General features: G+C 42.1%; 1 protein-coding gene across 1 annotated transcript in view; it reads right to left on the bottom strand.

Annotated features, from left to right (window-relative positions):
- Window positions 1–10,819, bottom strand: part of LOC307269708 (voltage-gated inwardly rectifying potassium channel KCNH7-like) — a gene marked incomplete at both ends in the record, with an annotated part of 56,704 nt that extends 45,885 nt beyond the window's left edge. The window contains 2 exons of the mRNA XM_080052716.1: window positions 9,795–10,025; window positions 10,744–10,819. Coding sequence (XP_079908842.1) covers window positions 9,795–10,025; window positions 10,744–10,819 — 307 coding nt within the window. The remainder of the gene's footprint in view (window positions 1–9,794; window positions 10,026–10,743) is intronic.
- Between the last annotated feature and the right edge of the window lie 3,056 nt (window positions 10,820–13,875).

Raw genomic sequence — 13,875 nt, 5'->3', positions numbered from 1 at the left:
TGAAAGGCTCCAGTTCCTGCCAGCCATGTCTCATCGCAGCACTGTAACACTGAATTACTTTAGTCAAACTGTCAAGGAATCAGCAAGCCACGTGTCCCTCTACCCACAGCAAAAACAAACCAAAACATGATCCCTGGTGTGTCTCAGCTGGAAGCAATGCATGAAGATGACTCTAATGGACAAAGACAAATACTAGGAAAAATGGGCTTTCACTTAATTCAGCTGGGAAAAATAAACTAACACTGACTGCTAGGGAATCTGGGCATGAAGATACTTTAAAATCGATATTTAAAATGACCCTGCAAAGCAAGTCTGCTGTTATGCCAAGTAGATTTGAATCTGAAAAACATATTTTAGAGAGAAAAATTCTAAGAAAATAATATATTTCTCAGTTCTTTAATTCCACAATGCATCTAGAACACTGATACTATAAAACAACGCCCACATGAATAAAAAACCATCAAGCTTACACGGGGAAGAAATGAATGGCTGTTCATTCACAGATGTGCTCACGTGCAATCTGTGAATGAGAGTAAAAGGGATTATAGTCTGGAGTCACATACTGATGACTGGGGGGTTTAAAACAACAACATACCGATAAACCTTTTAAATGCACTCATGTGAGACACTGCAGGATATCTTAAAATAAAAAAATCGATATAATCTGTGAAAACAGTTGGTATTTCCCATGCATGGAGCTGTTTTGCTTACAGCTGTGGAAAGTCTGTGTTACCCCCTGAATAAAGCAAGAATGAGGAGAGACAAAAGGGAGGGAGAGCTGCAAAGCAAGGTTTTGGGGGAGGGGCCATCACGCTATTTACCATCTATTTGTTGTAACACCATAATTGGGGAGGGCTCAATCCATAGATGCAACATTAAAACTACCTATATTTACTGGCAAAATGCCTGCAAACAGTATCTGTAAAAAAAGATTTCATTATTACATCTGAGGTTAAACTGGTATATGTCGTTAATAAGTGGCAAACATAAAACTCTTGATTATATCAGACATATGTAACACCAACATAAAATCTCCAATTTGAGTCAAAAAAGTAACTATCAAACATATTATATATCTATTGAGTGAGAAAACAGTATTTACACTGCATTACAACTTCACTGTATAGAAAAGTGTGGAGTCTTAGGTTTATTTTGAAGAAGCAAACATCTTGATAATGACATGTTCATGCAGCCTTGACGTTGGAGAAAATAATTTCAAGATTTGTGACTGTAAAGAATGACCCGACAGTAAACAATGGGAAGGGAATGGGCCCGGGAGGAATGAGTTATTGATCCGAATGGCCTTGAGTAAGTGGAAGGTTTAATGAATTTCAAAACAAACAGGTAAAGCAATGCTAAAAAAACAGAAAATCTTATCCGTCATAATACATACTAATTTGTGTCTTATTAAGTAACTGTAGGTGCAGCATAAAATGTTATTCTTCACAGGTAAATGGTAAATGTGTCATTCTAAACTAAGCTGATAAATGTTGTTATTTGCATTGTTTTTTTGTTTGTTACTTTGCGTAGTTACGTGGTAGTGAAACCAGACATCCCGTTGTTCTTATGCTAGTCGGCCTATGAATCTGTGAAGTCAGTGTGGCTCCTTCTGATGGCGTTTTACAGGATTGTGTGAATTTGAGGTGCCAGTCGTCTGTCCTGTTCTCCAGCTTGGAGCCCCATAGGCTGACATGACAGGATGAATTTGAGACTTACAATGATATATCACAGCTCTTTCAACGGTTACCAGGGCAACACAATGCTGTACTGAACATAGACTTTTTTCTGAGAGAGATGGGAAAGTGAGAGTGTGACAGACGAGAGGAACTTCATGAAATAGTTCAAACATGGACAGTGACAGTGAGGTATCTTAGAGCGCGACTACCTTGCATCCCTCTGCAATAATGAAAACAACCAACAAGAGTAACTACAAATATTTTTTTCTTATAAATGAGCAATCTGTAATAGCCTCTGCTTAATGCTGGCAGCCCGGAGCAGCCATTGAAGACAGTCGTTATAAATGACATCCAGTGTGAGGCATGAGCGTAGAGGAAATCGAAGCGTGTGCTACAACACATATCTGTCCATGTCACTTTAGATTGAGAGTGCGTGCCTGGGTGAGCTTGCTCATTACGCTGCTTTTACTCGGGCTCATGAGAACTGATGAGAGCGAGCTAGACGGCAATATTCAAAGTCACACGCCATTTGCCAAAAAACTCCTTTAATCAGTTATGGTTTAGTTTACGTTGGGCACTGCAATAACATGCAGAGAGAGAGCCAGAAGATGCTGGAGACAGAACTAGGGCCGTATGTATTTGAAAGAGGTCTCAAGCTTCTGGCCTGGATTCAATAGGATTCACGCAATGATATTTAGTTGCACCTGATTTCTCTCTCCTCTCTTGCCTGCTCACTGACTTACCACAAACAATTTAAAATGTAGTTTAGAATGAACGCTCTCTCTCCAAAAACACTTCTTCTGTCTTATTTGCATGCCTAATTTTATCTTTGAGTTGCCCCCACTGCATCTGCTCTTCTCCTTTATTTCTATGTCCCTTCATGCATAGATGTTTCACTGTATGCTTTCATACACAGCTCAACCTGAAGAATGTGAAAGAGACTGCGGGAGAAACAGAATCGGAGCGTATCTTGTTTGCACAACAGTGGATGTCCAGCAATTGGTTTGCACAGAATGGTTTCCATTCAAGAGCACCAGCATCCATTTCAGGACGTTTAGGCAAATAACCCGATGCTTGTCATCATCAGTCCTCATGTCTGGATTCCTCAGACGATAAAGAGCCTTGTAAACTAGTTACTTGTTATTCTAAAGAGCCTTTTCAAACCATGTAATGCATCGGCAGCATCTACACTGCAAGAATAATGTCCAAGACAAGTTTAAAAACCTGTTTCGAATGTAAAAATACCATCATGTGTTTGTAACTGTGTATGTTTGAATAAAAATGTGTAAATAATTCAGTTGGTTTCAATGGAGTGTGCACATCAGCTATTTTGAATTGTCTGCCTACACCAAATATGCTTTCAAAATGATGGTAAATTGCAGCCATATCAACATTTGAATACACAAAAAAGTGTAAGATGTATCTGTTAAATACGTCAGAGAATGTTAAATCCATAGCACGCTCTGATAGTGATGTGTCCATTGCGCACATACAGTATACAGTTTCAGTCCCCAGAACAAGATACTGTATTCTCACATAGTTTTTATTTTTTATTTTAAAAGGCGGGGGAAAAAAAGTCATCTAAGTTGGTTGTGCTTGCATCACTGAAGCACAACCAACTTTAATCTATTCATAGCGTGACATTTTCAGTCTCATTTGCTATGTGCAAGTGAGAGCTTTTACCATCTACTCAGCTTATAGATTTCTTGATACACCAAGGACCCTGAGAGAGGGCTCTTTAGTGTGACAAGCAAAGCAGAGATTATTCTATTTGGATCACTGAATGGAGAGGCAAATACAGCAACAGTTGCCGAGTAAATATGTGCTGCGTTCGTAACAACAGTTATTTTTGAACCTGTGGTTAAGACATGGAGGTTTAAATGCCTAATCTCCAATTTATCTAAGTCATTCACAGCACTTCCTATAGCACTCGTTCAATTTAAGATCTAAAAAAGTTGATTTATAAAAGGTGGTGGGCTTCTTGGCCAGTTTTTGCTCCATCATTTGGTTTAGATGAGAAGAGATAATCTCATTTTGCAAATCCAATTTCTCACATCTTTATTATCTAATTACACGGTTAAGCATTTGCATTTAAATAGGCCATGTGGAAAACCCTGCCAAGAGAAAACAAATCCAAATCAACGTTATGGAATTTACTGTAAGACCACATAATGGGGCAACTTTATCGAGCGCTAATTGAATCAAGTATGGGGCCCTAACCTGCAGTTTGAAGAGACAATGCTCTATGGCAGTCCTTCAGCAATTCTCTAATTCTAACTGGCTGTGTTTTTGAATAGGATGATGCGTCAGAAAGAGACTGAGCTCCTCATTGCTATTTGAAAAGCCGGTGACTGAGGGGGGGAAATCATTTTCCTTGAGTGGAATTGACACAGGAACATATCCGTCTGACCTGGTTACACTCTATATCCCGTCACGGGCATTACGGTCTGTGAATGCAGAGCTCCTGTCTGTCCCCAGAGTCAAGAAGACTGCCGGCAGAAGGGCCTTCTCCTATCGAGCTCCTTCATTATGGAACACACTCCCAATACAGATCAGACAATCTGAGTCTATCGAGGTGTTCAAATATAGACTGAAGACTTATTTCTTTGATCTAACTTTTAATTAGAAACCCGTGCTTCTGTCTGCTGGCGCGGGGTCGGGTCGAGTGCCCCTGTCTGGGGCTGGTTTCTCTGGCCACTGTTGCAGGCTGCGATCGTGGCGGGCCTCCCGGACGTTGTGCGGTTGCGGCGGCTGGCGGGGCTTGGTTGGGTGGGCTGTGTTTGGTTAGTGGGGTGGGGCCGGGGGCGGGGCATGTGGGTGGCGGTGTGCCTGCCGCTGTCCCTCGTGTGCTCAGGGCTGGCCGGGGGCGTAGCGCCGTCTGGCGGTGGTCGCAGACGTCAACTGCGACCACCGCCAGATTGCTCTCTGGACCGTCGGGTGTGGGGGCATAGGGTGCTGATTGTGTCATTGGTGCACTGATGGGTGGTGGGTGATGTTTGTAACAGATAGATCGTCTCGAAGCGGTTAAGACAACCTTTGCATCTTGTGTTTGAACAGTTTTTAAATGTTTTTAAATTGTTTTTAATATTTTTTATTCACCTTTCCCTGCCTGGCAGTCCGCTCTGAGGCGTCGCTGTGGGCGTCTATGTTTCGCTGCCTGGCTTCGGTGCTCCTCTGGTTGGCCCTGGGTCTGGGCGTGCCGGTGGCTGCGGCGGATGCATTGCGCCCTTTTGCCCGTTGCCTCTAGCTTTGCTTCATTGGCCGGGCGCATGCAGACCAGCGGGTCGGTCGGGCCGCTGTTGCCGCTGTGTCTCGGGGGGGTTTTGACTGTGGTTCTTGCTGCGGCGGTTTCATATTAATGTTCTTTTTGTTTCGCTCATTGGTTTTGTCTTACCTCCTCCAGTTTTCCTGGTGGAGACGAGACGGCGAGGATCAGGTCCCCCCTCAGCTTCTGAAGTCCTCCTCCATCCACAGTATTTTCACTTGAATATATATTACGTTATACTGTTTGTTATATTGTATGCAATGTGAAGCCCACTGTGGAAAATGTAAATTTGTGATTCTGTACAAATAAAACTGATTTGATTTGATTTGATTTGATTTGAGATGTAATTCTTACAGGAATCAACTTCAAACGCAACACTAGCGAGGTAAAGGTCTTCACTGACAAGGTACAAGTGCAATCATTGTTCTGTTACATGATGCAATATTAGCATTGTTAAAAAGATAATCATATTAAGTATTTTATATGTGCAAAGTGATGCACACGCAAATCCAATCTAAATCTTTACGTTTGTCCTGGATTTTACTAGCTATTTAGTTTTCTCATGATTTATGAATCACTTCATTTGTCCGACACACAGTTGTCAGGATTTATGGGATTATAATTGTTTAAATTGCATCCGTCATTTTCTTTAAATTCGAAACACACCTCACATAGGGCAAAGCCAAGGTCATACTCAAAATTCAGTGCGCGTACACACACACACACACACACACAAACGCACGTGCACAGTATGCACATCCTACACACACTAATGCGAAGGAAGTTATTTTAAGGTTGGCGGTCAACACAGGTGGAAGAATATTTCAGGAGACTTGGATGAATTATGAAGCAATATTCATTACAGACTCGGCCAAGGAGAACCGGACTGCAACTCTCATGACTTGCACTTCAATTCTGACAGACACATGCTTAGAGCTGTGTATTAACCTTGCGCTATCTATCTCTAACACCTCCCCGGCTCGGGCACCAAGCGTACCAATGTTTTGGTTCAGAGCTGAACACAGTTAACCATAACATTCTGGAGTCTAAGGAGATGAGACTTTATCTATACAACTGACCTAAGTGTCTCCTAACAGGCTCCAAGACACACAAGATAGGCATATATGAACTATTAATCTTTACCATTAATATTACAACTAAAGACCAAAATTCCCTTGCAACTACATAATGCACAATGGTTACGGAAGTGTCCTCATGTTCTCTCACACAGACGCTGCTTTGTTGTTTCCATTGCTTACGAATTGAAACAGAGTTAAATACATAAACGTGGGATGAGGACAGCAAAGAGCAACGTAAGGTGCTTATTGAGTTGAGAGGAGGCACTGTTCATGGGATATCCTTGGGTTAATTGCTAGAAACACAACACAGTCATAGTAAAGATGAAAAAACGCCACTATGGAACAACACTGGTGGTGGCCAACACTGGTGATGGCCTTTGACAAACATCTAAATGACAGAGGTCACATTTGAGAATAGCTGACATGTCTTGAGTTTAAGAGAATGCTCTTGCAGCAACTGCAGTAAACAGCTTGGCGTCTAAATGTCAACCACAGCAGTTTGAAATAAACTTTTCCACTGTAATGACAGCTACAGCTCCTATGGAGGTCGTTGAGATATGTGCACTGGAAGGCACAAAGGGCCGGTGGTTTTGCGAAGGCACATTCATAAAGCATTAAGAATGTGCTGAAGATTGTGCTGACAAACAGAATTTCCACAGACGTTAAAGGACAGCAGGTGATACGTATAAGTAGACCCTGGGTCACAGGATGAAAAAGTAAAGGTTGCCTCACAGAGACCTCAATAGTCCACATTGAGGAGAGCAATCAGTTTGTTGCAATGACATCTCCCCTGAGTTCCAATAAAGAGAATGGAGATAGAGGCTTAGAGCTGTGTGGGTTGGATAGAGAAGAGATAGAAGTAGTTACATCAAAAATAAAACTATTTCTCCAATTGCTACAACCTTCTTTAATCATAATTTAATAATATTTTTCAGTTTCCAGGATTTCATTGTATTGCTTATATCTCATTGCTCAAAATAACACCAGTACTGCCTTGCTCGTATTGTGGCCAATTATTTTTCACTCATACCATTACGATGTCTCTATTTTCCCACCAGACCGGCCCGCCTCTTTTAACCCACACATTTCAACAGAAACTTTGATCTTAGAGATGTTGTTAAGACATATGAAAAGGATGCACATGCTTGGAGAGTTTTATAGATACAAACAAACCAGGATATAAAAAAGGTAAACAAAAAGCCTTCATTGTCACTGGACAACATGATTACGAACTACAGGTCCAGTCTGAACAGACATAGTTACTTATTCTAAGAAGGGGATTATCAGAGCAGTGTGCCTTGTTGAAAGGGGTGCATGACCTTCCCTAGGGAAGCTTGGAGCCAGGTGAGAGGAAAACACTGAGGTAATTAGAGGCCTAGTGCATACAGCATGGTAATGAGGCCTTTTCCCCTGCTGAAGGGTCCGACAATCAGAAGCCCTCCAGCTCTTTCTGTTCAAGTCTCCTGTGGGCAAGCCAGTGGAGGGAGGGCGCTTGGCCATCATTGATTTCCCCTCGCTGATGCAAAGATTTTGAAGATCAATGCAACATGAAGGTATTTGTGTCCTCATTAAAGCTGTTTGTTCAGCCAATCGATGCAGACTGAACCCTCAAGCTTGGTTTGGCTGACAATACGCCGGCCTACAAAGTCATCAGACCTGTTATAGTCCAGTTTAAGCACTTCATTCTTTAACTTGGCAAAAAGCACAGTAATAAAACATTCCATTACAAATTAGGTTCCTTGATTCCAAACTTAAGTTCATTACAAGTAATGAGGAATCTACTCAAGTATGTTTTACAGCCTTCAAAGAACATTTTTTTGTTTGATCAGTTAGTTTCAACAAATATTCCCAGAAGGTTTTCTGCATAACATAAGCTAGTGGTTATGCAAAACTTTTTACTAAAGGGACGGGAGTGCTCACTGAAGGATACTGCTCCACATACCATCTGGAGAAAGTTCCTTGAAGGTGCTTGTAACTATGCATCATTCTGGTTAGTGTAAGAGAACATTATACAAACTAGAACCCACTTTTATCAGACAGGAAAGCTGTAGATGTGTTAGAAGAACTTCCATTGACATTGTTATTGAGACAACAGACAGATAAATGTAGAGGAGTAAAAAAGTGAAAGATTCTTATGGTTCTTTTTTAAAGATCAGATAATATACAGTGGGTTGTATTTCGCCAGTCTTAGGGGAAAGCCAGCTAAAGCCAACTCAAGAAATAGGCTGACATCTCCCCCTGCCTCTTCCCTTACACATTTTTCGGTAACTTTATCTCACCCTTTCAACCTTTGACCCCTCACATCTATGTCTCCAAGGATACTATCAATTGTGAATGTTCTGTAGACCGTCTCCGACCTAATCTATGCCACCTCTCTCTCACTCCTAGGTATGAGTTACACACAAAGCTCTAATAACACATCAAAAGTCAAAACAAATCTCCCTGAAAACATCTTGTTTTATTATCCATGAAATAATTCAATCTGTTTGTAAGCATATACTGTATGTATATATTAAACGGATAAGGAGCCCACCAAAGGAGTCCCTCCTTTGAAACAGAAGTATTTTGCTAAAGCATGCTCTACCTTGTGGGATCTAAGAGTAGCTGGTGGGATCAGACCTTATCTTGCTTTAGGAGAGTTTGAATAATTGGTTTATTCAGCAATCATTATTTGTAAAAAAAAAAAAACATATTTGGGAATTTACATGGGATCATTCGAGGGTTTACAGAGTTTAAAAAGCTACCAGTTTGGCAACTAAATCAGAGCTAACCTTTCATTTATGCAGCAAAAAAACAAGTATTTCTTACATTACTGCAAAATTAAGAAACATTGCCGTACCCCATGGGCTCAGCTTAAGTGCAGTTGATTGATTTGTATTTGATTCAAAAAATAACTCCCACGCTGCAGTATTAACAATCCCTGAGGTAAAAACCAATAAAACCTGACAGGGTCATACAAGAAACAAGAGAACACCAGAGGAGCACGCAAGGGCGATCTCTGTATCAGTCTTATAAAGCTATTAATCCTAATTTGTGCCATAGTGAAATCTAACCGGTCCTTAAGATGTATGCAAGGAGGCTTAATCATCTGAATACATGTGTCATTGTTAGAGGTCAGCGCGTGGCCTCTCCCTGAACCAGAATATGAAGAGAATGGTTTACACTTCCACTCATCAAAACAATACCAGCAGTCATGATCTGCATGCAGTATTCTTAAGCGGCATATGGAAGCCATCAGATCATGGATAAACTGGACAGATACAGTCAGCCACAGACAACTGGTATGAGAGGACTAACAGAATGTCAAAATGCTCACAAAACAAAATTGCGTCAATAAATACAGAGCGACCTCTGAGTAAACCATGTTAAATAGAACCTATACTATTATTTTGGAAAGCAAAAAAGGAGAAAACCTGCCTCGATATCTTCCCACACGTCTTCAGGGAAGTGAGCTACATCCTTCCCCTGGTGCCCTATCCAGCGCAGGCTAATGAACCAGCCACCCACAATCTTTCCCAGTCACCCAGCGCCTGCATCATTCCAAAACTGGACTTCATAGCAAAGGAAACCTTTGCGGCTACTCTTCCCCCACAGGGTTTTAAATAGGTGCACTCAGTGATTAGTTGCTGCAAAATGCTCCAGATAAAGCCAACTCAGAACTAAGAATTGCCCACCATGTACCCATAGTGTTAGACATTGTAAAGTAATCCTTTACACACTTAATATCCCACATCTACTGCTGCAAGAGCTTCCTGTCATGCTCTGTGTACTCACCATCTTTGCGGTGGTAGGTGATCTCCACCTTGCGCTCCTCCGAGCCCAGTAGAGCCTGGGCCACCTGGGACACGGCGTGCCGAGTGGTGGACTGGCCGTGCAGGAAGTCGCAGGTGCACGGCTTCTGCATGACGTCCGGCCTGGAGTAGCCCGTCATCTCACAGAAGCCGTCATTACAGTAGATGATAGCGCAGTTCTGCACCCGGGCATTGGCTATGACAAATTTCTTATCTGTGAAGGGGCAAAAGGAGAGATTGGGAGATGAACAATGTTAGTTTGTGGGCAGCTAAACATTTCCAGTGAATAATAATAATAAAAATAACTCTTTATTGCTCTTTAAGCTTTATTGTTTATATTCATCATGAAAAATTTATTATTGCACTTTAATTTCTTATAAAAAAAAATAAAAAAATATGAGGGCTGACAATGTCCCCACATTTGCAGCTGTAAAACCAGACTTAAAGCTCAAGCAATAGTAAAAGATTTGCCCCTCTGCTTTATTCAATAGGCCTCCAGCATTATGTGCAATAACCGTTGAAAATACTCCCTGAACATTAAAGGACAATGAAGGTAGCCTATATTTTATTAGGAAAGTAATTAAATCCCTTAATCCTCATTTCTCCTATGCAGCTATTGAAACTGCAATTTGGTCTGGAGCATTGAAGTACAGAAAAGCAAGAAGCTACTTTATAATGACTTTTCATGGACCTCATTGCCATATTGTTGATCAAAAATCACACAAAATATACAGTGTATAAGCTATGTATAGAATACAATTCCATTGTAGTCCATCTGCACTACTCGCCTTGTTATAAAGGGTGGCCCATTAGGCGATTTCCTAACGATTAAATAATTGTCCATATATTAAGCAGGACAGACACAAAAGGCAGGCTGCACAAAACAACACTCCCCCCACACAGCCCTGGGCAGCATTGGAAAAGGTACTCACTTTGTCCCTCGAATTTCCGAATAATTACTCCCAGAAATGTGTTCTGTGGCGCAACATGACCCCTCCGGACAGGCATGGTTCTCCTCCAAAATATTAGGATGATAAAAAAAAAAATCTTTGACTGTCCAAGTGAGAGCAAGCAGTTTTCCCCCCGAAACGCCTTCGGTCAAGTTGTAGCTGGTGACAGCCGAAGCCAGAGGGGGCTCCCCGTTTTCTTTGTCACCAGTCAGTCATCCTCGTAAGAAAATCTCGCACCCTTTCGTTGATTTTTTTTCTTCTTTCTCCTGACCCCCCCGTGTTTCCCTTATTTAAACTCCGACACGTGCCCGGTTGAGCGCATCGCAGAGGCTTTCCGGCGCTTCTCGCCGACGTGGAGCTAGAAAGAAAGGAGTCGACAGCGGCAGCACGCAGTCTCACCAACATTTCACCGTCGCTCCTCGAGAGCAACTGTGCGAGTGTGTTCGTTCGTGTCGTGCGCTGTGTGTGAGTGGACCTGGATGCGCGCGTGCCGTGCGTCCGTGCGCGTGGGGGTCTATTGTTGTTAAGGGAAGAAGAGTGATGGTCTCTGAGGCCAATGGCTGAGAGGCACAGCGCCGAACACTCGAAGGGAAAACCCACATGGGGTGCGTAGACAAAGCGGCAGACGGAGATAGTAGAGGCAGGGCTGAATAGTAACGATAGTATTACAGTAACTATAGGCTACTCGCTTCCACAAGCGAGCTTTAGTCAGCAGCAAAAACTAGCTTATTTACAATTACCCTCTAGCCTAAATAATAATAGGCTTCCTCTTTACTCCTTTCATTTCCGAGTGTAAATAATTCAGGGTCGTGAGCCCTTAAACTAGCTTAAACTTTACCTGTCGAAAACTGGAAACTTACTTTGAATTTATGAAGCAAAGCAGTATAAATGCGACAAATCACGTCGACAGTTAATGAAACGTTACCTGCTTTGACACCACAGAGTGATTACTTTTGGCGCACCTGTGACTTTTCTATGGGTCACGAGCCAAACGGTGCTGATGTGGTGACGTCAGCCGGGCTCACGCAGGTGTATCGCTTATCTCATTAACAAGCGGAGAGCCCCCGTCAACCTTCGGGTCGAGGGTTTAAATGTCATCTGTGGCCTCAGGTTTCCGCATTGCTTTCTTTCCACGAGCTGAATGTGCAGAATGTGTCACTGCCCCTTTGATTGTTAGGAGAGAGAGAGAGAGAGAGAGAGAGAGAGAGAGAGAGAGAGAGGTCCCGCTGTGCACGAGCAAGGAGTCGCTGGGCCATGGTGCTGCCGAGGCTTTTCACTTTTTGTCCTCCTACCAGTGGTATCAGCACAATAGATATCTTTTTCGTAAGCAGGTTACACAGTAAGAAGTCAGGGGAAGGGGAGCCATACTGTAGGACAAAGGCCTGCTGTAACTGATCTCAAAATTCGACCTAGTGTTTACAGTCTAATTTGAAGCAGCAAAGGCCCTGCTAATTTTGGTGTGTGGAAAAAAGTGGAACAAGTTGTATGCATCATATTGAAGCTTGGTGATTATTGGTTGCACTGTAGAATATTTTGAAAGTTCAAACTAAGACAAATTGTATTTACTGTATTTTAATAAGTAATCCAGATACCTTCTCTGAGTCATACATTACTAAGATTGTTATAACAAAGCATGTGACTGCAATGGAGGATTTAAACGTTTTACTACTATCTCCCTCCCACTTTAATTATTCCACCTTGTTCCACTTAACCTTTTATATTCACTTTATCTTTCTTGCAGTGTATCTCTCTCTCTCTCTCTCTCTCTCTCTCTCTCTCTCTCTCTCTCTCTCTCTCTCTCTCTCTCTCTCTCTCTCTCTCTCTCTCTCTCTCTCTCTCTCTCTCTCTCTCTCTCTCTCTCTCTCTCTCTCTCTCTCTCTCTCTCTCTCTCTCTCTCTCTCTCTCTCTCTCTCTCTGTTGGCTCCTCACTTGCAGACTTGCACAGGCAAACAAACACAACCCCATAGTGAAACATGTGTCCTGCTCTTACACTAGCTCTCCCCCTCCATCTGGTCCATTGATACATACAGTCAATATGTATATGGCACGGGGCAGCTGGAGAGAAGGTGGCATATGTTGCTTTAAACAACCTTTTGTTTTTACCTCTGTAGATCTCAGGTCAAAGCAGCCTTTTATTCAACACTTTCTTCCTTGTCACGCACTGACAGCTTTCTTTGGATACATTATGTGTTGTTCTTTCCCTGCGGCTTATGGCATGCCCATTGCAAAGTTTTTGCTGGCTGCTTTGGCACATTCATCACTTCTATTCTGCATGATGTTGCCCACAGCAGCTTCTAATCACAGCTAACACCGTAATGGCATTTGAATCCATTTAAAAAAAAAATTAATTCACAACACAAATCTCTTTATTTCCCCCCAACCTCCTTTGCCTTTCTCTGTCTCTGTCAAGCAGCAAGCACAACTCACCGCCCCACAACAGTGAAACTGCAAAGGGCAGGCTTGCCCTTGAGTCATATTCACATTACTGGGAGTGACAACATTCATTTATTGTGTTTAGGCTTGTAATATGCCCACTGAGTGGACAGCTGGTGGTGACAAATACCATCTTTACAGAGGGAAGAACACGATCCTTAAGAGGTAAGTAACTACTGCACGCACACATTTAAAATCACTGTTTTCTTTTTGCCTTTTTAAAAAAAACTTACAATTAGGTACAGTCATACACCCTGGGATTCAGGTTTGGGATATTGCAGTAGTGCAAGTACTCAGTATGTACATGTGTTATTGCAGTCAAAATGACTGCAATAACACATGTACATACTGACAAACAATTGGATTAGAAATAAGCCTGATTCAAATGTCTTGGCCTCAAGACCGATTTGTGGGAATGTCCTCAGGCTCTTCTACAAGTATAACAAAACCTTCACTCGGACAATTTAAGAAATCCATCTAGAAGAGATATGTTTGGATTCAAAAGTCAAATTGTAGACTTTTCTTATTTAATTAGTTACAGCACAATGCCTGCTGGAAACTGGTTGGGAAATGGATACATTGTTGCCTCGGAGCAAGGCCACAAGTCACAGTGAAGCAATAGAAAGCTACAACCTACATGATCGTTTCAGCACAGAGGACAGCTCTCCCAGGCAAACCCTT

The sequence above is a fragment of the Ammodytes marinus genome, assembly GCF_949987685.1.
Source record: "Ammodytes marinus genome assembly, chromosome: 24".
NCBI classification, from domain to species: domain Eukaryota; kingdom Metazoa; phylum Chordata; class Actinopteri; order Uranoscopiformes; family Ammodytidae; genus Ammodytes; species Ammodytes marinus.
The sequence above is the reverse complement of the archived record's forward strand: the minus strand, read 5'-3'. Positions and strand labels throughout refer to the sequence as shown.